General features: G+C 42.4%; 1 protein-coding gene across 1 annotated transcript in view; it reads left to right on the forward strand.

Annotated features, from left to right (window-relative positions):
* The window catches only part of ADAM9 (ADAM metallopeptidase domain 9), a 34,141-nt gene that overhangs the window by 6,400 nt on the left and 4,522 nt on the right, over window positions 1-23,219 (forward strand). Inside the window, exons 3-19 of the mRNA XM_070765440.1 lie at window positions 723-787; window positions 2,877-2,955; window positions 4,550-4,626; window positions 5,902-6,070; window positions 7,566-7,631; window positions 8,619-8,690; window positions 9,516-9,685; window positions 10,894-10,975; window positions 12,092-12,225; window positions 12,430-12,601; window positions 14,022-14,114; window positions 14,926-15,121; window positions 17,474-17,579; window positions 19,868-20,051; window positions 21,659-21,739; window positions 22,546-22,651; window positions 22,744-22,882. Coding sequence (XP_070621541.1) covers window positions 723-787; window positions 2,877-2,955; window positions 4,550-4,626; window positions 5,902-6,070; window positions 7,566-7,631; window positions 8,619-8,690; window positions 9,516-9,685; window positions 10,894-10,975; window positions 12,092-12,225; window positions 12,430-12,601; window positions 14,022-14,114; window positions 14,926-15,121; window positions 17,474-17,579; window positions 19,868-20,051; window positions 21,659-21,739; window positions 22,546-22,651; window positions 22,744-22,882 — 1,991 coding nt within the window. The remainder of the gene's footprint in view (window positions 1-722; window positions 788-2,876; window positions 2,956-4,549; window positions 4,627-5,901; window positions 6,071-7,565; window positions 7,632-8,618; window positions 8,691-9,515; window positions 9,686-10,893; window positions 10,976-12,091; window positions 12,226-12,429; window positions 12,602-14,021; window positions 14,115-14,925; window positions 15,122-17,473; window positions 17,580-19,867; window positions 20,052-21,658; window positions 21,740-22,545; window positions 22,652-22,743; window positions 22,883-23,219) is intronic.

The raw sequence follows: 23,219 nt of genomic DNA on the forward strand, positions 1-23,219 counted from the left end.
CGGTCCAAATAGGGCCGCAACTGGTACACCAGGCGAATTTAGCAGTTCCAATCTCACGAGGCTCAAGGTTGACTCAGCCTTCCATCCTTCCGAGGTGGGTCAAATGAGGACCCAGATTGTTGGGGGCAAGAGGCTGACTGTAAACTACTTAGAGAGGGCTGTAAAAGCACTATGAAGTGGTATATAACTCTATTGTTGTTGCTATATAAGAGACAAAGAAGATGTGAAATATTTATTAAATATTGCCCCTTGACTCCCAGTGTTCATTTGTTTGGGGCTAAGTAACTAAGAATGATGGGAACCGCCACTAATATTGCTTTCTGGCGGGCCCCAGGGGAAGAGCCTTTTCAATGGTGGCCCCGGCCTTCTGGAATTAACTTCCCCCAGAGATCAGAACTGCCCCCACCCTCCTTGTCTTTTGTAAATTGCTTAAGACCCACCTGTATCGCCAGGCATGGGGGAATTGAGATATCTCCCCCAGGCTTACATAGTTTTATGTATAGCATGCTTGTGTTGTATAGTTCTAAATGACGGGGTTTTTTTAGATGTTTTTAAATATTAGATTTGTTACATGGTCACATTGTTATTATTATTGTTGTGAGCCGCCCCGAGTCTGCGAAGAGGGGCAGCATACAAATCTAATAAATTATTATTATTATTATTATTATTATTATTATTATTATTATTATTATTATTTCTTCTTCTCTTTCTTACGTTTTCAGGACACGCTGACCTACACGATTACAATTGAAAAAAAAGAATATACCGTTCATTTACAAAGGAACAAGTAAGTGATTCCTTGCTGGCTGTATGTCTTAGATTCTTAGCCATCCAGGTAATAATTGACCAAAGGTGCAATTTCCAAAATTAACTGGGTTGGGTTTTTTTTCCCCTTGAAGAAGAACAAGTTTTGCTTCTCATCCAAGAAGTCACAACGGACGAAACCTTTTGGATGAGAAGCGAAATGTCTTTTCCTTCCTTAAACTGTTGTTCCCCATGGATATTTTATCCGGATGAACTGATACAGAAACTCAGGAAGACTGCCCCCCTACCCTGCCTTTTGCAAGGGCCTTAAGACCTATCTCTGTCGCCAGGCATGGGGCAATTATCACATGCCCTCCCTTCTGACCATTAAAAGTTATGTGTGGTTATCATTGTAATATTGATTGTTGTGTACTATTGCGTGTTTTTTAAGGCAGTGATTTTCAACCTTTTTTGAGCCATGGCACATTTTTTACATTTACAAAACCCTGGGGCACTTTGAGTGAGGTGGGGGGTGGGCAGCTAAAAAAAGTTTGGACAAATTTTTTTTCTCCCTCTTCCTCCCTTTCGCTCTATTTCTCTCTCCCTCCCTCTTTCTCTCCCTTCTTTTTTCTCTCTCTCCACCCCTCTTTCTTTCTCTCTTCCTTCCTTCCTCTCTTTTTTGCTCTCTTTCTCCCTCCCTCCCTCTATGTCTTTCTCCCACCATCCCCCTCTCTCTCTCTCTTTCTTTCTCTTTCTCTCTCTCTCTTTCTCTCTCTCTTTCTTTCATTCTCTTGTTCTCTTTCTCTCTTGCTTTCTTTCTTTCTCTCTCTTTCTTTCTCCCTCTCTTCCTTTTTTTCTCTCTTTCTCTTTCTCCCTCTTTCTTTCTTTCTCTCTCTTTCTCTCACTCTTGTTTTCTTTCTTGCTTTCTTTCTCTCTCTTGTTTTCTTTCTTGCTTTCTTTCTCTCTCTCTCTTTCTCTCACTCTTGTTTTCTTTCTTGCTTTCTTTCTCTCTCTCTTGTTTTCTTTCTTGCTTTCTTTCTCTCTCTCTCTCTCTTTCTTTCTTTCTTTCTCTCTTGTTTTCTGTCTCTCTCTGAGCTTCGCGGCACGAAAAACACTGTTTTAAGGTAATGGGTTTTAGCCATAGTTTTAATAATTAGATTTGTACTTATATTGTTTTATTGTTGTTGTGAGCCGCCCTGAGTCTCCAGAGAGGGGCGGTATACAAGTCTAATGAATAATAATAATAATAATAATAATAATAATAATAATAATATTTATTTACTTACTTACTTACTCATTAATTAATTAATTAATTAATTAATTAATTCATTCATTCGATTTTTATGCCGTCCTTCTCCTTAGACTCAGGGCGGCTTCCAATATATTAGCAATAGCCCTTTTTAACAGAGCCAGCCTATTGCCCCCACAATCCGGGTCCTTATTTTACCTACCTCGGAAGGATGGAAGGCTGAGTCAACCTTGAGTCGGTGATGAGATTTGAACCGCTGACCTACAGATCTGCAGTCTGCTTCAGTGGCCTGCAGTACAGCACTCTACCTGCTGCGCCATTATTATTATTATTATTATTATTATTATTATTATTACTCTGGTTATTTATCTTACATATGTTCTTGCTTTGCTTTTTTCCACCTTACCGTAATCATTTTTGAAATTATAAAAATTAATACAAACCATGTTTTCTATTAGTTACCATTTTAAAGATTATTAATGAAACGAAGTCAATATTATAACTTTTACCATTGATTAGTATAATTAATACACCCTAGTTTTGTTTTGTTTTTCCCTCTTAGTTCTAACCATTCATAAAACATGTTCCAAGTTTTATAGCATTCCGAGTCTTCTTTGTCATTTAGTTTTGTATTCAAATTATCTGCTCCTGAAAGCAACTTCTGTTCCATTAGTGGATTGTTCTTCACTGTCAGAAAATTCTTCCTTATTTCCAGCTTGAATCTCTCCTTGTTCAGTTTCCATCTATTATTCCTTGTCAGGCCTTCCCGCACTTTAGCTCTGTTGTTGGTTCTACTTCAGCTGAGGTTTTTCTTACTTTGATGATTAAAAAAATTTTTTTTTCCTGCTTGACATTCATATGTTTTTCCACTCGATCCTTTTAGCGATCTGGTGTCCGAAGGCTTCAAATTATACACCTACGATACTAGTGGAAAGCTGAAAAAAGAAGTTCCAAATCTTCAGGTGTGTTTTATTTTTCTCTTTAGGGTTGTTCTGTTTTTTCAGAAATAAATTGTTTCAAAGAATTTGGTTTGGCTGAGCAGGATGTTGGCCTGCCAACCTTGGGTACGAGGCCACTGGAACAGTGAGGGCGGTGGGGGCTTCCACATCCAAAGAAAAACATGTACAAATCTGTATAGTCTGAAGGACAGAAGGAAAAGGGGGGACATGATCGAAACATTTAAATATATTAAAGGGTTAAACAAGGTCCAGGAGGGAAGTGTTTTTAATAGGAAAGTGAACCCAAGAACAAGGGGGCACAATCTGAAGTTAGTTGGGGGAAAGATCAAAAGCAACATGAGAAAATATTATTTTACTGAAAGAGCAGTAGATCCTTGGAACAAACTTCCAGCAGACGTGGTTGGTAAATCCACAGTCACTGAATTTAAACATGCCTGGGATAAACATATCTCCATCCTAAGATAAAATACAGGAAATAGTATAAGGGCAGACTAGATGGACCATGAGGTCTTTTTCTGCCGTCAGACTTCTATGTTTCTAAGACAAAGGAGTGTTGATGCATATGTTTTGGGAATGCCCGATAGTGCAGGAATTTTGGCAAAAAAGTGAAAGAGGATATCAATAGAATGTTAAATATACAATGGACAATCACTAAGGAAATGGCAGTACTCGTAAAAAGTAATGCGATGGGAGAATTTAGAGAAATAAAAAAAGCAGCAATAGAAAGCGCTCAGGCAGTAATAGTTCTGGGTTGGAAGGATGCGACAAAATGGACAATGCAAAATTGGTATAGGTACATGGTGGACCATATTCAATTTGAAATTATGGAAAAAAGGATAAATTTGGATAATGAAACTGAGTTGGGACAGCTGATGGGACGGTGGGACAAGGTAAGACGATATATGACGAGCAGAATCCGAGACCAAGCTACAAGAAATAAATTGGAATCACTCTATAATATGTAAACAGATATATTGCTCTTGGGTTAAGTGGACTATACAAGAAATACCCCCAATTTGGTGGTGGGGAATGTGTGTATGTCGGGGTGGTGGGCACAATTCACTACGCACTGTTTTATGTTGTGTGATGTTAAATTGTTAAAAATCAATAAAAAATATTTAAAAAAAAAAAAACATGTACAACAACAACACTGACCAAAATTAAATCATACCCTCTGTCTGAGTTTAAACCTCCTAAATGACTATTTTTAACCTATTAACAACGTAACCCACATATATCTTTTAATACACATATCCACTATACATAACCAAAAAAAATATGTTGTTAAAATACATACGCCTGCTACTCTGTTCTTTTCCTATCCAAATCTCTTACTACTACTCTACTTATCTCTTAATATATATATCCAAACACTATCTTATCTTTAAATCAACATACTTAATAGATATAAGAATATACAACGCTAAATATTGAATACAATATAAATACCAACAGTTAAATCTCTGAAATCTCTGAAATGAATATACAACAACTTATATATGTTATTTTGAAAAATGTTTCTTTCTCTTTACCTTTCTGTATCCCCATCCCCCTTCCTTTATCCTAATAAACTAATAAAGTATATTTTTAATAATAGAATCACTGCCACTACCATGGATATGTCGAAGGCGTCCCAGATTCTGTAGTTGCACTGAGCACCTGCTATGGACTCAGGTAAATGGGCTACCTGTTGGACTTGTTTGGTAGCGAAGAAGCGGAGTCTAGAAGTGATTTCCTGCTTTGAGTTGCCCCCCCCCTTTTAAAAGTCCCTTGATTGATGGGGGGGAGGGGAGGACAGCCTTGGCATCTACTCCTGTTCTTCTACTTTCATGCCTTAAATCTAACTGATGATGTGTTTGACCCAGCCCTCGGGCTCCTCCGGATGATCTCATGCAGCTTTCATCCCAAGGAAGAAAACAAACATAAATATAAAAGAAGCCTGGGGAAAAAGGTGTCTCAACTCCCCCATGCCTGGCGGTATAGATGGGTCTTGAGTAATTTACGAAAGACAAGGAGTGTGGGGGCAGTTCTAATCTCTGGGGGGGGAGTTGATTCCAGACGGCCGGGGCTGCCACAGAGAAGGCTCTTCCCCTGGGGCCCGCCAAACGACATTGTTTGGTCGACGGGACCCGGAGAAGGCCAACTCTGTGGGACCTTATCAGTCGCTGGGATTCGTGCGGTAGCAGGCGGTTCCGGAGGTACTCAGGTCCAATGCCATGCAGGGCTTTAAAGGTCATAACCAACACTTTGAATTGTGACCGGAAACTGATCGGCAGCTAGTGCAGGCTGTGGAGTGATGACGAAACATGGGCATATCTGAGAATGCCCATGATATTTATCTATCTATCTATCTATCTATCTATCTATCTATCTATCTATCTATCTATCTATCTATCTATCTATCTATTTATTTGATTTGTATGCCGCCCCTCTCCATAGACTCGGGGCGGCTAACAGCAGTAATAATACAATGTAAACAAATCTAATATTTAAGTTAATTTTAAAAAAAGAACCCCAATTTAAGAAACCAATCATACATACTGACATACCATGCATAAATGTTATAAGCTCTCACAGCCGCATTCTACACGATCTGTAGTTTCCGAACACTTTTCAAAGGTAGCTCCATGTAGAGAGCATTGAAGCAGTCGAACCTCGAGGTGATGAGGGCATGAGCGACTGTGAGCAATGACTCCCGGTCCAAATAGGGCCGCAACTGGTGCACCAGGTGAACCTGGGAAAACGCCCCCCTCGCCACAGCCGAAAGATGGTTCCTGGCTCTCTAGGTAGAGTCCCAAATGACCCTTTCTCTGATATTTGAGAATTTATTTAATTTCCGCAGGGCTTTCTGTTAAAAACTGCTAAACGTGAGGTTCCATAGCTCCTTTTCAGATTCCTGCTTACCCTTTGGGACATAAGTCTGAGGTCTAAGCTTCCTGTCGTTGCCAGGGGCATGGTGCGGATGAAGGACATCCCCTACGAAATTGAGCCCATCGGCTCGACTGGTCGCCACGTCGTTTACCGGATGGAGAATGTGAAGAAAGAGCCTAAGAGTTGCGCCGTCCCACACCTGGACGCAGGTGTTCACCGGCCCCCGAATGCTTCTCGAACGGCAAGAGTAGGTGCCTTTCGGAAGGCTTTCTTTTAAAAAAAAATAAAATGAAACCATTTTTTATTGAACATCTTAGACCAGTGGTGGCGAACCTATAGCATGGGTGCCACAGGGACATGAGTCTGTGAATGAATGTTAAATGGAACGTATGTTTGATCTGTTAGAAATGACGAAATCTCAAGAGTATAGTAGACTCTGCTGTTGGGTTTAAATGTCTTACTAGAAATTCTTATCTGAAGTAGCAGCGTTCAAGGAGTAGGTAGTGTAGTATGGCCTCACTCTGTTTTGAATTTGAGAATCAGGACAGAACCGTTAATTATGAACCCCCTTTTTTATAATAATAATAATAATAATAATAATAATAATAATAATAATAATAATAATTATTTATTAGATTTGTATGCCGTCCCTCTCTGAAGACTCGGGGCGGCTCACAATAATAAAAACAATATTATAGTAGAACAAATCTAATATTAAAAAACATATAAAACCCTATCATTATTTAAAAACCAAACAGCACATTCATACCAAACATAAAACAGTATAAAAGAGCCTGGGGGAAAGGTGTCTCAACTCTCCCATGCCTGGCGGCATAAGTAAGTCTTGAGTAGTTTACGAAAGACAGGGAGGGTGGGGGCAATTCTAATCTCCGGGGGGAGTTGATTCCAGAGGGCCGGGGCCGCCACAGAGAAGGCTCTTCCCCTGGGGCCCACCAAATGACATTGTTTAGTCGACGGGACCTGGAGAAGGCCAATAATAATAATAATAATAATAATAATAATAATAATAATAATAATAATAATATAATATAATAATATAATAATAATAATATTATTATTATTAATAATAATAATAATAATTATTATTATTATTATTTATTAGATTTGTATCCCGCCCCTCTCCAAAGACTCGGGGCAGCTCACAACAACATAAACAGCGTACAAATCCAATTTGTAATCACACAATCCAATCAAAACATACACCAAATTGACAATTGGGGTGTGTGTTAATTTCCCCAGGCTTGGCGGCAGGGATGAGTTTTTAATGACTTACGAAAGGCGAGGAGGGTGGGGGTAATCTTAATCTCTGGGGGGAGTTGGTTCCAGAGGTCCGGGGCTGCCACAGAGAAGGCTTTTCCCCTGGGTCCCACCAGACGACATTGTTTCGTCGACGGGACCCGGAGAAGGCCAACTCGGTGGGACCTAATCAGCTGCTGGGATTCATGCGGCAGAAGGTGGTCCCAGAGATATTCTGGTCCGATGCCATGTAGGGCTTTATAGGTCAAAATCAACACTTTGAATTGTGACCGGAAATTGATTGGCAGCCAGTGCAGACTGCGGAGTGTTGATGAGACATGGGCATATCTGGGGAAGCCCGTGACTGCTCTCGCAGCCGCGTTCTGCACGATCTGAAGTTTCCGAACACTCTTTAAAGGTAGCCCCATGTAGAGAGTGTTGCAGTAGTCGAACCTCGAGGTGATGAGGGCTTTTCTTTTTTGTAGAGGAGAAGAAGCGTTCTTCAACAAACAAGATATGTGGAGCTGTTCATCGTCGTAGACAAAGAAAGGGTATGATGCTTCTGTCTGTCTGTCCGTATCTTTCTTTCTATCTATCTATCTATCTATCTATCTATCTATCTATCTATCTATCTATCTATCTACCTACCCACCCACCCATCTATCTATCTATCATCTATCCATCCACCCATCTACCCACCTGCCTACCTACCTATTATCTCTCTATCATCTGCCTGCCTGCCTGCCTGCCTGCCTGCCTGCCTGCCTGCCTGCCTGCCTGCCTGCCTGCCTGCCTGCCTGCCTGCCTGCCTGCCTGCCTGCCTGCCTGCCTGCCTGCCTGCCTATCTATCTATCTATCTATCTATCTATCTATCTATCTATCTATCTATCTATCTATCTTCTCTCTCCCTCTCTCTCTCTCTCCCTCACTCTGTATGTGTGTGTGTATGTGTATATAAACACACGCGCGCGCACACACACACACATTTTCATAGATTTTCACAGGTAGATTTATGTAGATTGTTGTGAGTTCGATTTTCCCCCCATATAATATTTTGAGTGTCGTTGCAACGTTTCGGCAAAATCACATTCTCCATCATCAGGCCAAAGTTTCTCTTTCTTTCTTTCTTTCTTTCTTTCTTTCTTTCTTTCTTTCTTTCTTTCTTTCTTTCTTTCTTTCTTTCTTTCTTCCTTCCTTCCTTCCTTCCTTCCTTTCTCTTCCTTCCTTCCTTTTTTCTTTCTTTCTTTCCATACACCCACCCACCCACTCACCCACCTTCCTACCTACCTATTATCTCTCTCTGTCTGTCTCTCTCTATCTATCTATCTTTCTATTTGATAAAGTTATTACTGTTTTTATAAGATTTTCATAATCTTAAATCAGGTTGCATTGAGATTCTGGGTCTCCAAGGCAGTTGCTGGCTGAACTAAAAGGGTTTGACTTGCAATCCTGCCAAAGCTTTAAGGCCTTTGAGAGATCTCTCTCGGCTGACATGAGATGTGCGCCCCAACCTCTCCCCCTCTTCCTTTTTCTCACAGTACTATTTGTTGGGCCAGAACACAACGACAGTCAGAGAAGAGATGGTGCAGCTGTCGAACCTTCTGGATAGTGTAAGTGGAAGAATTTCATGGCAAATGCACCAACTTAACCTTTTATATTAGTAGTATGATTATAAAGCCACTAGGAGCCAAGACGCTCGTTTTTAATACAACAGAATGAAGTCCGTGGTCAACCTCCATTAAGGTCCTTTCTCTTCCATCAGTGAAGAGTGGGTGAACAGTGCGGTCAGGCGGTAGGGAAAGCGAGTAGAATGCCTGGCTGCATAGCTAGAGGTAGAACAAGCAGGAAGAGGGAGATTGTGATCCCACTGTACAGGGCGCTGGTGAGACCCCATTTGGAATAATACTGTGTTCAGTTCTGGAGGCCTCACCTACAAAAAGAGATTGATCAAATTGAACGGGTCCAAAGACGGGCTACAAAAATGGTGGAAGGTCTTAAGCATCAAACTTACCAGGAAAGACTTCATGAACTCCATCTGTCTAGTCTGGAGGACAGAAGGAAAAGGGGGGACATGATCGAAACATTTAAAAATGTCAAAGGGTTAAATAAGGTCCAGGAGGGAAGTGTTTTTAATAGGAAAGTGAACACAAGAACAAGGGGGCACAATCTGAGGTGAGTTGGGGGAAAGATCAGAAGCAACGTGAGAAAATATTATTTGGCTGAAAGAGTAGTAGATGCTTGGAACAAACTTCCAGCAGACGTGGTTGGTAAATCCACAGGAACTGAATTGAAACATGCCTTGGATAAACATATATCCATCCTAAGATAAAATACAGGAAATAGTATAAGGGCAGACTAGATGGACCAAGAGGTCTTTTTCTGCCGTCAGACTTCTATGTTTCTATGTCTATGTCATCCTTCCTGTCCCCTTCCAGATGTACATCATGCTGAACATACGCATTGTCTTGGTTGGCCTGGAGATCTGGACGTTTGAAAACAAGATCCGGATGGAAGGAGGCGCTGGAGATGTCCTTGCCAATTTCGTGCAGTGGAGGGAGCAGGATCTGGTTCCGCGGCAACGTCACGACAGCGCCCAACTTGTTCTGTAAGTTCTGGGGCTGCAATTTTTTTTACCTGCCACATTGTGGGCGTGGCTTATTTTGTGGGCGCGGCTTGCCGGTCATGTGACCAGGCGGGAGTGGCTTAACTATCATGTGGCCAGGCGGGTGGCTTAAAGGTCATGTGACTGGGTTAAGGGTGGCCAACTTGACGTCATTCACGTCAAGGGTTACGGTTAGGGTGCCTGGCCTTTCCTTGGCTGAAAGAGATACAAGATATTTACTATTACTGAACATGCAAAATATACTCTTTAATTCTATGTATATACAGTGATCCCTCGTTTTTCGCGGGGGATGCGTTCCAAGACCACCCGTGAAAAACGAATTTCCGTGAAGTAGAGGAAATATATTTTTTAACATACCAATGTAATAAATTATTATTATTATTATTAATTCCCAGAATTCCTCAGCCAACCATGCTTGAGTGTAGTGTAGTGTAGTGTAGAGTAGAGTAGAGTAGTAGAGTAGAATAGAAAACAACATAACAGAGGATGGAGAGTGGTGAGGAGTGAAAAGTGGAGTGGAGAGTGGAGCAGAACGGAACTGAAGTGAACAAAACAGACGAGTGGAGAGTGGAGTAGAGTGAAGTGAAGTGGACTTGACTAGAGTAGAGTAGAATAGAGATTAGAGTAAAGTAGAGAAGAGTAGAGTAGAGTAGAATATAGAATAGAATAGAAAACAACATAATAGAGGATGAGGAGTGGCGAGGAGTGAAAAGTGGAGTGGAGTGGATAGTGGAGCGGAACGGAACTGAAGTGAACAGAACAGACTGGAGTGGAGTGGAGTGGAGAATGGAATGGAGTGAAGTGAAGTGGACTGGACTAGAGTAGAGTAGAGTAGAATAGAGATTAGAGTAGAGTAGAGAAGAGTAAAATGGAGTAGAATAGAGAGTAGAGTAGAGTAGAATAGAGAATAGAATAGAAAACAGAACATAATAGAGGGTGATGAGTGGCGAGGAGTGAAAAGTGGAGTGGAGAGTGGAGTGGAACGGAACAGAACAGAACAGAGAGTGGATTGGAGTAGAGTAGAGTAGAGTAGAGTAGAGTAATGGAATGAAGAGTAGATTCAATTATAGATTCCTGCCATTGCGTGCAGTTATAAGCGGACAGTAGTTTACTTTCAGACAAAAGTCATGCTTAATGCTTAATGATCATTAACAAACGATCATTAATTATCATTTTTTCCTCTACTACAGGAGGAAGGATTTTGGTGGCACGGCTGGCATGGCTTACGTGGGCACCATCTGCTCCAAAAGCCACGCTGGAGGCATTAATGTGGTAAGCTGCTACTAACTGCACCCTCTGTTAAGTTAGAGATAAAACGACGGCTTTTATGACTGTGACCGAAAGGGCAGCGGATATATTCCTCCAGTTACGACCACAATGTGCTGTCATGCTTCTCAAAGACCACGTGTGGTCTTCAGCTGGACACAACCGTTCTTAAAGACACTCCTAGGTCAATTCAGGAGTCATGGTGCTACCCTTGAAAAGCGTCCAGAGACATAAATTAATCCAGTTGTGAGTTGTTGCGGGTGTGCCTAGGTCCACACCACACCAACACTCCGCAACCTGCACTGGCTACTCATCGGTCTCTGGACGCAATTTAAGATGTTATTATTTATTACCTATAAAGCTCTAAATGGCTTAGGGCTAGGCTACAAGGGTCGCCCAGAAAGTAATGCACCCCATTTTTTTTCTTCAACAATTATTTATTGAACACAATGAAACTTACACACAAGAAAGAAGGATGTTTCTTCTACACTCCCTATTTTTCTACGTAATCTCCCTCCCGTTCTATGGCCTTCCTCCAGCAAAATTTACATGCGCACTCCTGACAATTCAAATAATGTATATCTAAAGTTTCACATTCGTACCATTACTGTAGGCAAAGAAAAAAAATGTGGTGCATTGCTTTCTGGGCGACCCTTACGGGACCGTCTTCTTCCTCAGACTCCCCAGCAAACGATTAGGGCCCACGGGGTTGGCCTCCTCCGGGTCCCGTCGCCCAAACAATGTTGACTAGCAGGTCTGTGTGGGAGGGTCTTCTCGGTGGCGGCACCAGCTCTGTGGAACCAACTACCTCTGGAGATTCGTACCGCCTCCACCCTCCTGGCCTTCCAGAAAGCTGTTAAAACCTGGCTCTGCCTGAAGGCCTGGGGCCATTGAATCACACCATCTAATTCCGACCTAGAAGTAACAAGAGGGGCAGCATATAAATCCAATCAATCAATCAATCAATCAATCAATCATTCATTCCCCTTTCTTTTTTTCCAAACTGGCTGCCTGGGCTGCAGTGTCCAGCAGACAGTTTGAACCGCGCGCCCTCTTGCCTAACGCTGTTGGCGCATGGCCAAGGAGTCCACGCCCTCTTCTTTGTTCTGCGATGTTTTGTAGTTTGGGCCCACCAGCCTGCAGGCGTTTGCCTCCATTGTCGCGCATGAGCTTGGACACAACCTGGGCATGAACCACGACGATGATCGAAACTGTCACTGCGCCACAGAGAACTGTATCATGAACTCTGGAGCATCGTAAGTAACTGCCAATTCAATAATAATAATAATAATAATAATAATAATAATAATAATAATAATAATAATTATTTGTTTGTTTATTTGTTTATTTGTAACTCCATATGACCTTTGACCTACACAAGGAATACTACAGACATGGCACATTCTGTTGACCGACAGGGTTAATCGAAAAGCCTTTTGAAAACCTCCCTCTCTTTGTAGAGGCGCCAGGAATTTCAGCGCGTGCAGCGAGGAAGACTTTGAGAAGCTGACCTTGAACAAGGGCGGGAGCTGCCTTCTCAACATCCCCAGGCCTGACGAAACCTACAGCATCCCCTACTGTGGCAACAAGCTTGTGGATGCCGGGGAAGAGTGCGACTGTGGGTCAGTGGAGGTAAGTAACGGGCGTAAAAGCAGTGGGGAGGGTTGTTGCCGGTTCGGATCGGTTTGTCAGAACTTGTGGCAGAAATTTGCCTCCGTTTGCCAAACTGGGCAGCAATGGTTACGGCCCTGAACCAATCCTCCGGTTGCCAGCTCCTTGAAGGCAGTTGAGAAAGAACCATCTGCACCAGGGCTGGGTTTCTACCGGTGCGGTCCGGTGCATCGCTCTGGTAGTGGCCCGCTGATTGTGCAATTTGGGCGTGACAGCTCCGGTGCTGTTTTTGCCATGTGTGCTGGTCAGGGGTGTGCTCTAGCCGGAACGCTAAATCGCCGCCCCGGCTCATGAGTGTTTGCGAGGCCAGCGTGATTTTGCTTCTGCACCTGTGGAGGCACCAAAACCGCGCAGGTGCGCCCGTGTTTCGGTGACGATTTTTTTGCTTCCGCGCATGCCGAAATACAGGTGCACTTGTGGTTCTGTGCGCGATTTTGCTATCTCCAGAGGTGCAAAAGCAAAATTGTGCTGGCCCCACGAGCCGCCGCCGCGAGTCCAATTTAGCGTTCCGGCTAGCAGCCTACCCCTAGTGCCGCCATCTTTCCCCTCCTAATTTTCAGTGGTTTTTCGGCTCTCTGAGCATGCGCAGAAGGAAAATCGTCCCTCTGCATATGCACGGAAGCAAAATCGTTACTAGGAAGCACGTGCACACACGCAGGCGAAATGTCACAATACACAACAGTAGGAAGGGAAGAGGAACCTGCCCCTGCTCTGCGCATGCTCAAAACCTTCTGTGCATGGGCAGAGAGCCATTATCTTGATTCGATTTGATTACATTTATATGCCGCCCATCTTTTTGCGGACTCAGGGCGGCGAACAACAATAAAATAGGATGCAAAAAGTTAAACCCCATAGTAAAAACATTCATATCAAAATCATACAATAATCAGGTTGGAGCAAGATGTCGGTGCTCAGCGCTATTCGCAGGCCTGCTGGCAGGGTCATGTTTTTAAAGCCTTTTGGAAGGCCAGGAGAGTGGGGGTGGTGTGAATCTCCAGGGGAAGCTGGTTCTAGAGTGCCGGAGCCACCACAGAGAAGGCCCTCCCCATCGTCCTGCCAGCCGCCATCGTTTGGCTGAGGAGACTTGGAGGAAACCGACTCTGTGGGATCTGATCGGTCACTCGGATGTGTAAGGCAGAACGCCGCACACACCAGAAGCAAAATGCGCACTTCCGACACGATGCTAACCGGTAGGGAAGGTAAGTGGGACCCATCACTGGTTGCCAGGGTCAGTTTTAGCTTCCAACAAGTTTGGGACGTGAGAGAGAAATTTCAGGAAGGCAAGAGAGAGAAAAAAAATTGGAAATTGCCTATAAATAAATAAATACTTTATTGCCACATGACGCCAGAAGCGCTAGGTCTGTGTTGGTCTTTTTTTCAGGAGTGTAAATCTGATCCCTGCTGTGAGGCAGGAACATGCAGGCTGCGCTCTGGGTCTGGCTGCGGCTACGGAGATTGTTGCAAAGATTGTCAGGTAAGAAACCCCTGCTCTGTTCTGTTCTGTTCTAGTCTGGTCCATATTCCCTATTCTATTCCATTCCATATTCTATTCTGTTCTGAATCCTATTCTGAATTCTATTCTATTCTATTCTGAATTCTATTCTGAATTCTATTCTGAATTCTATTCTGAATTCTATTCTATTCAATTTTGAATTCTATTCTGAATTCTATTCTATTCAATTTTGAATTCTATTCTGAATTCTATTCTATTACAATTCTATTTTGAATTCTATTGTATTCTATTCTATTCTATTCTGACTTCTATTCTATTCTGAATTCTATTCTGAATTCTATTCTATTGTATTCTATTCTGACTTCTATTCTATTCTGAATTCTATTCTTTTCTATTCTATTGTATTCTGAATTCTATTCTATTCTGAATTCTATTCTATATTATTCTGAATTCTATTCTATTTTTTCTATTCTGTTCTGAATTCTATTCCATTCCAGTCCATTCCATTCCAGTCCATTCCATTCCACTCCACTCCACTCCATTCTATTATTATTTATTAGATTTGTATGCCGCCCCTCTCCGTAGACTCGGGGCGGCTATTTGTTCTCTTCTACTCTACTCTATTCTCTATTCCATTCTATTCTATTCTATTCTATTCATCTTAGTCCCCGTCACATCCTATCCCATCCCCAAACAAACGGTGAATGCAGAACTCTTGGAACAGCCATTCCACATCATATCTGCGAAGACCCAGGGCAAACTCAGATCCATTTCTTTAACGGCTCTCAAAACATCACCTGTGGCCCCTTCCCCCCCCTTCTTCTCCCTCCAGTACCTTTCCAAGGGCACCGTGTGCCGGGAGAGAGCCGGCGAATGCGACCTCCCCGAGTTCTGCAATGGGTCTTCGGCCTTCTGCCCGCAGGATGTCACCGTTCAGAATGGGCACCCTTGCCGCCAAGACCGGGCCTACTGCTACGATGGAGCCTGCCAGGAATACGAGTTGCAGTGCCAGGATCTCTTTGGACCACGTAAGGGGGATTCTGGGTTGAACCGAGACAGCCAAACCATTGTTGGCCTTCGTCAAGGACGCGTTTCTGCTCTGAGCCTGGATAGACTGCTGCTAATCGGACTCAGAGATGCTTTTTCAGGAGGCCACTGGACTTTTATTTCTTAGAAACATAGAAACATAGAAGACTGACGGCAGAAAAAGACCTCATGGTCCATCTATTCTGCCCTTATACTATTTCCTTTATTTTATCTTAGGATGGATATATGTTTATCCCAGGCATGTTTAAATTCAGTTACTGTGGATTTACCAACCAGGTCTGCTGGAAGTTTGTTCCAAGGATCTACTACTCTTTCAGTGAAATAATATTTTCTCACGTTGCTTTTGATCTTTCCCCCAACTAACTTCAGATTGTGTCTCCTTATTCTTGTGTTCACTTTCCTATTAAAAACACTTCCCTCCTGAACCTTATTTAACCCTTTAACATATTTAAATGTTTCGATCATGTCCCCCCTTTTCCTTCTGTCCTCCAGACTATACAGATGGAGTTCATGAAGTCTTTCCCGATACGTTTTATGCTTAAGAACTTCCACCGTTCTTGTAGCCCGTCTTTGGACCCGTTCAATTTTGTCAATATCTTTTTGTAGGTGAGGTCTCCAGAACTGAACACAGTATTATTCCAAATGTGGTCTCACCAGCGCTCTATATAAGGGGATCACAATCTCCCTCTTCCTGCTTGTTATACCTCTAGCTATGCAGCCAAGCATCCTACTTGCTTTTCCTACCGCCCGACCACACTGCTCACCCATTTTGAGACTGTCAGAAATCACTACCCCATAATCCTTCTCTTCTGAAGTTTTTGCTAACACAGAACTGCCAATGCAATATTGGAAGATACAGTATATCACTTCTGATCGAAGAAACTTCTTCGGCTCTGACTGAATGAATGGAAGAGCTGTCAGATCTGAGGAAGCTTCTTGGATGAGAAGCGAAACGTCTTCAAAAGGAAAAACAAGCCCAATCAACCTTTTTCAAACTCCCATTTCTCTTGTCGAAACTTTATAATTGCTTTTTATTATATGTACACTGCTCAAAAAAATAAAGGGAACACTTAAACAACAGAGAGAGGCGGCATACAAATCAAATAAAATCAAATCAAATAAATAAATAAAGTAAGATTAGATTAGATTAGATTAGATTTATTGGATTTATATGCCGCCCCTTTCCGCAAACTCGGGGCGGCATATAAATAAGTAAGTAAGTAAGTAAGTAAGTAAGTAAGTAAACCCTCATCATCTCGAGGCTCGACTACTGTAATGCTCTCTACATGGGGCTACCTTTGAAAAGTGTTCGGAAACTTCAGATCGTGCAGAATGCAGCTGAGAGAGCAATCTTGGGCTTCCCTAAGTATGCCCATGTCACACCAACACTCCGCAGTCTGCATTGGTTGCCGATCAATTTCCGGGCACAATTCAAAGTGTTGGTTATGACCTATAAAGCCCTTCATGGCATCGGACCAGAATATCTCCGAGACCGCCTTCTGCCGCACGAATCCCAGCGACCGATTAGGTCCCACAGAGTTGGCCTTCTCCGGGTCCCGTCAACTAAACAATGTTGGTTGGCGGGCCCCAGGGGAAGAGCCTTCTTTGTGGCGGCCCCGACTCTCTGGAACCAGCTCCCCCCAGAGATTAGAACTGCCCCTACCCTCTTTGCCTTTCGTAAACTCCTTAAAACCCACCTTTGTCGTCAGGCATGGGGGAACTGAGACATCTCCCCCGGGCCTATACAATTCAATTTATGTATGGTACGCTTGTATGTATGTTTGCTTAAATAATGGGTTTTTAAAATATTTTAAATTGTAAATTATTAGATTTGTCATGAACTGTTTTATTGTGTTGTGAGCCGCTCCGAGTCTACGGAAAGGGGCGGCATACAAATCTAATAAATAATAATAATAATAATAATAATAATAATAATAATAAACAAACGAACGAACGAATGAATGAATAAATAAACGAATAAATAAATGAATGAATGAATGAATAAATGAATAAAATAACACAATAGAACTCCCAAGTAAATCAAAATTCTGTAAAATCAAACTGTCCACTTGGGAAGCAACACTGACAATCAATTTCACAGGCTGTTGTGCACATTCAACTTTGTACAAAACCCATTTTGCAGCAGTCCTACTTAGTGACATAAATTTGGGCTCAGTTGTGGTTATAAGTCGACGACTCTCTCTCTCATGCTACAAAGCTGAGGGTGGTGATGATATTTGCTCCCATTTTGGGGCATTGTAAGGTAAGGGGTGGGGGGAGAGAAAGGGGAGCTTTGGGTTGCTAACGTTGCTTCCCAAATGTGTCTTTTGCAGAAGCCAAAGTGGCCCCCAAAATTTGTTTCTCGGATGTGAACTCCAAAGGGGATCGGTTTGGAAACTGCGGGTATCAGAACCGCGAATACAAGAAATGTTCAAGCTGGTAAGTGTCAGAAATAAGTTCATTTCTGAAGGTAATATCACAGTGCAAGTAAATGGTTTGTAACCACAGGAGAGGCCGATGTAAGCCATAATCAGCGTGTAATCGTGGGTTTGCTAATTGTACTGCAACATGATTGGCTGTATCCTATATAAGGAGGAACACCCTTGCATGGGTGTGGCTTTGTTATACAGAGTGGTTTGATACAGAGTGGTTTGATACAGAGTGGTTTGTAATTTAGTGGTTAGTGCTTAGTGGTTGCAGTTGTGGATATTATAGGACCTATATGAAAGTACAGTGATCCCTCTACTTAAGAACTTAATTCGTTCCATGACCAGGTTCTTAAGTGGAAAAGTTTGTAAGTAGAAGCAATTTTTCCCATAGGAATCAATGTAAAAGCAAATAATGCGTGCAAACCCATTAGGAAAGAAATAAAAGCTCGGAATTTGGGTGGGAGGAGGGGGAGGAAGAAGAGGAGGAGGACAGTCGCTATCCAGAGTAAAGGGAGTGGGGTTTTTTTCCTCTGGGCGCTGGCAGAGTTTTATTCCCTCTCCAAGTGCCCAGAGAAAGGAAAATGCTTCGTTCGCTCTGGACTGCCAAAGCCTCCTTAAGCGCCACCAAAAGGCTCCTCTGGCAGCCCAGAAAAGCCCGAGATGGCCGGGATTAAAGGGGGAATGGCAGGAAACTGGCCGGGCCTTCATGTCGCTCTCAAATTTCCTGGGAAAATTTTCCGTGCTCGGGTTCTTAAGTAGAAAATGGTTCTAAAGAAGAGGCAAAATAATCTTGAACACCCGGTTCTTATCTAGAAAAGTCCTTAAGTAGAGGCGTTCTTAAGTAGAGGTACCATTGTATTGTATGACAGTTTATTTAGAGAAGCAGTTTGATAAAACAGAAGTGAAATATATTTTTACAAGAAAGCCTGCTGCTGGGTTTCGTTGAAGACTTCAATTAGGTATAGTGGTTAATCGTGGCTACTTGGTGGGTTAACTTCCGTGTGTGCAAAACTCTCTCTGCCCAACAGGTTATGGGCCAAGTAGCTATGCCCCATAGTAAGAAGGCAGGAGTTGGGGAGAAAGCCGAGGGAAGAGGAGAAGGAAGGAAAAGGAACAAGGGGGAAGGAGAGAGGGAATTTTTTTATGGCAATTATTCGTGCGTCCTACTTCCTGCGGCAAAAAAGGAATACCTTCCCTGGGGTCATGCACCGCCCCTGGCAAAGCTCCCCCCCCAGAGGGAAGCACCCTACTATTTGAGAAGCACTGGGTTAACTACCCTGTTTCCCCAAAAGTAAATAAGAAGTAGGAGAGGTTTCGAAGAATTGCCTAATATAAGACATCTCCCGAAAGTAAGACGAAGTAAGACGTAGTTTTAAATACGGTAGGGGGCAGTTTTCCCTCTAATTTAACCAATAAGTACTTATATGGACAAATAATAGTAATTAAGATTTGCTAATTACAATTTGCTAAGAACTATTGTAATGTATAACTATGGTATTAGGAATCTATATAATCTGTTAGAATAATTTTACTGTGTTTATTTTATAGTTTAATACAGTAGTTATAAGCTAAACTAGTAATTGGTGGCATTGATAGTGCTTGATATATATTGCTTCTATTTATTAAATAATTTGATTGATAGGCATAGGGGTTCCAATTTGCCATATTTAAAGCTTATTATCAATTAATTGTTTAGTGGAAGAGTTAATTCTTCTTCATTGAAAAAAAAATAAGACATCCCCTGAAAATGAGACGTAGCACATTTTGGGAGCAAAAATTAATATAAGACGCTGTACTTTTTTTCGGGGAAACCGGGTACAGTGTTTATTATTTATGTATTTATTTATTTATTTATTTATTTATTTATTTATCAGATTTGTATGCTGCCCCTCTCCGCAGACTCGGGGCGGCTCACAGCAATAATAGTACAATGTAAACAAATCTAATATTTAAGTTTAAGTTAATTTAAAACCCCAATTTAAAAACCAATCATACATACAGACATACCATGCATAAATTTTATAAGCCTAGGGGGAGGGAAAGTATCAATTCCCCCATGCCTGACGACAGAGGTGGGTTTTAAGGAGCTTATGAAAGGCTAGGAGGGTGGGGGCAACTCTGATATCCGGGGGGAGTTGGTTCCAAAGGGTCGGGGCCGCCACAGAGAAGGCTCTTCCCCTGGGTCCCGCCAAACGACATTGTTTAGTCGACAGGACCCGGAGAAGGCCAACTCATGTTTATCATGTTTGAGAGCTGGGTCAGGATGCCGTTGCAGTGATGGTTCTTGTCTCGTGTCAGGAATGCCATGTGTGGAAAGCTGCAATGCGAGAACGTGGAAACTTTGCCGGTCTTTCGGATCAAGCCGGCCATCATCCGAACTCCCATCAAAGACACCACCTGTTGGGGTGTCGACTTCCAGCTAGGGTCCGACGTGCCGGATCCAGGGATGGTGAACGAAGGCACCAAGTGCGCACCTGGAAAGGTATGTTATTAAAGTTTGCCGCACGAATCCCAGCGGCTGATTGGGTCCTACAGAGTTGGCCTTCTCCGGGTCCCGTCGACTAAACAATGTCGGCTCCCGGGACCCAGGGGAAGGGCCTTCTCTGTGGCGGCCCCGGCCCTCTGGAATCAACTCCCCCCCAGAGATTCGAACTGCCTCCACGCTCCTCGCCTTTCCGCAAGATGTTGAAGACCCATTTATGTCGCCAGGCATGGGGGGAGGTTGCTAATCCCCTCCCTTTTGACTTGTAGCATTTGAGTGTGGTGTGATTGTGTAGTATTGATTGTTTTTAGTAGTAATAATAATAATAATAATAATAATAATAATAATAATAATAATAATAATAATTTATTAGATTTATATGCTGCCCTTCTCCGAAGACTCGGGGCGGCTCACAACAATAATAAAAACAATATTATACTGGCACAAATCTAATATTAAGAAAAAACTAGAAACCCTATCATAATTACAAACCAAACAGCACATACATACCAAACATAAATTATAATAAGCCTGGGGGAAAGGTGTCTCAAATCCCCCATGCCTGGCGGTATAGGTAGATCTTAAGTAGTTTACGGAAGACGAGGGTGGGAGCAGTTCTAATCTCCGGGGGGAGTTGATTCCAGAGGGTCGGGGCCGCCACAGAGAAGGCTCTTCCCCTGGGGCCCGCCAGACGACATTGTTTAGTCGATGGGACCCGGAGAAGGCCAACTCTGTGGGACCTGATTGGCCGCTGGGATTCGTGCAGTAGCAGGCGGTTCCGGAGGTACTCTGGTCCAATGCCATGTAGGGCTTTAAAGGTCATGACCAATCGGTTTTAACTTGTTATTTTTAATATTAGGTTTGTATTATATTGTATTGTTATTGTTGTTGTGAGCCGCCCCGAGTCTTCATGGACTGCATTGGCTACTGATCTGTTTCCAGACACAATTCAAAGTGTTGGTTATGACCTATAAAGCCCTATATAGCATCGGACCAGAATATCTCCAAGACCGCCTTCTGCCACACGAATCCCAGCGACCGGTGAGGTCCAACAGAGTTGGTCTCCTTGGGGTCCCATCAACCAAACAATGTTGGCTGGCGGGACCTAGGGGAAGAGCCTTCTCTGTGGGGGCCCCGGCCCTCTGGAATCAGCTCCCCCCGGAGATTCGTACTGCCCCCACCCTCCTCACCTTCTGAAAGAGTTTAAAAACTCATCTTTGCCGCCAGGCCTGGGGTTCCTCAGATCTTCCCCCCCTGACCAATAAATGCTTTAGTTTGATTGTTGAATGAATGGTATTGATAGTTTTTTAATTAGAATTTTAAAGATTGTTTTTTAATGTATTATTAATTGGATTGTTATTACTGTTTCTTGTTTTTCTGTACATGCTGTGAGCCGCCCCGGGTCCTCGGAGAGGGGCGGCATACAAATCCAATTAAATCTTTTTTTTTTTAAAAAAAAACCTTTGCTTTGCTTTTACGTTTAGCTGAAAATTTGGCTGGTTCCCATCTAGATACATTGGAACAGGGCCAGGTTGAAGATGTCTCAGATAATCGGTGTTTTAACAGCTTGCATATCAATGAACCATGTGGCGGTTGCTTTGTTCCAGGTCTGCAAACACTACCAATGCGTCAATGCGTCCGTCTTAGATTATGACTGTGACATCAAGAATAAATGCAACGCGCGTGGGGTAAGTTCCGAACGAAAACGCCTAAACAGGGGGTTGGACTAGAAGACCTCCAAGGTCCCTTTCAACTCTGTTGTTATTACACCGGGGAACAATTTACTTTTAAAATATTAGATATACTTTTTTATATATACTTTTTCAATATACTTTTTTAATATTAGATTTGTTTGGTTTTTTAAAATAATGATAGGGTTTTATATGTTTTTTAATATTAGATTTGTTCCACTACTATATTGTTTTTATTACTGTTGTGAGCCACCCCGAGTCTTCGGAGAGGGGCGGCATACAAATCTAATAAATAATAATAATAATAATAATAATAATAATAATAATACATTGTATACTGTTGTTGTTACTGTTGTGAGCCGCCCCGAGTCTGCGGAGATGGGCGGCATACAAATCTAATAAATAAATAAATAAATAAAGTAAGTAAGTAAGTAAGTAAATAAATAAATAAAATAACACAATAGAACTCCCAAGTAAATCAATAATAATAATAATAATAATAATAATAATAATAATAATAATAATAATAATAATTTGTAACACAATTTCTGTTGAGTTTGATTGTTGAGCTTTTTTATAGTTAATTTGGCATGCTGGTTTCAAAACTGTAGTTAGTTTTCTTCTACCACGTCCAAGTAGGGAGGCACCGAGATGTATATGCGTCTCAATTTCCGCTACCGGAACCCCAATCCCAGCTGTACCTGGTGCAACCCGCTACTGTCCCACAAATTCTGAACGCAAACATTGGCATTTTGCTCTGCCACTGAATTCACCAAAATATCATTCTTCCCTCTCTCAAACAGGTATGCAACAGCAATAAAAATTGCCATTGCAATTCAGACTGGGCACCTCCGTACTGCGACTCCCCGGGATATGGGGGCAGTATAGACAGCGGACCGACTTACGACGGTAAGTCTCCGGAGTGGAGAACCTGTCCTTCGGAAAAACGAAGAAGGCTCCGGTAGAAGCTTCCTTCCTCTTTCTTTCTTTTTTTTCCCCAGACAGCAACATCGCCGCACGAAACTGGATCCTGGTGTTTGTATTCGTAGTTCTTCCCGTCGTGATAGTTGTACTCATTCTTTATTGTACGAAAAGTAAAAGGGCTCCTTCCTGGTTGCCACTCGTGGACACCTGTTGCAGGTAAGTTTTCTTTTTCTCTGTTTTCTGAAAATATCTCTGGGTTTGGTTTTGAAACAGAACAAAATATAGGGGTGCCTCTATTTACTAACTTAATTCGTTCCATGGCCAGGATCTTAAGTAGAGAAGTTTGTAAGAAGAAGCAATTTTTCCCATAGGAACCAATGTAAAAGCAAATAATGTGTGCGATTGGGGAAACCACAGGGAGGGTGGAGGCCCTGTTTCCTCCCAGGAGATTCCTAGAGAGGCCCCACGGAGGCCACCCTCCTCCAATAAAGTTGCAATAAAAGTATTTTCTCCGTTTATTGATTGATTGATTTGATTTGATTTTTATGCCGCC

This window comes from Erythrolamprus reginae, chromosome 12, assembly GCF_031021105.1.
Source record: "Erythrolamprus reginae isolate rEryReg1 chromosome 12, rEryReg1.hap1, whole genome shotgun sequence".
In the NCBI taxonomy this organism is placed as follows: domain Eukaryota; kingdom Metazoa; phylum Chordata; class Lepidosauria; order Squamata; family Dipsadidae; genus Erythrolamprus; species Erythrolamprus reginae.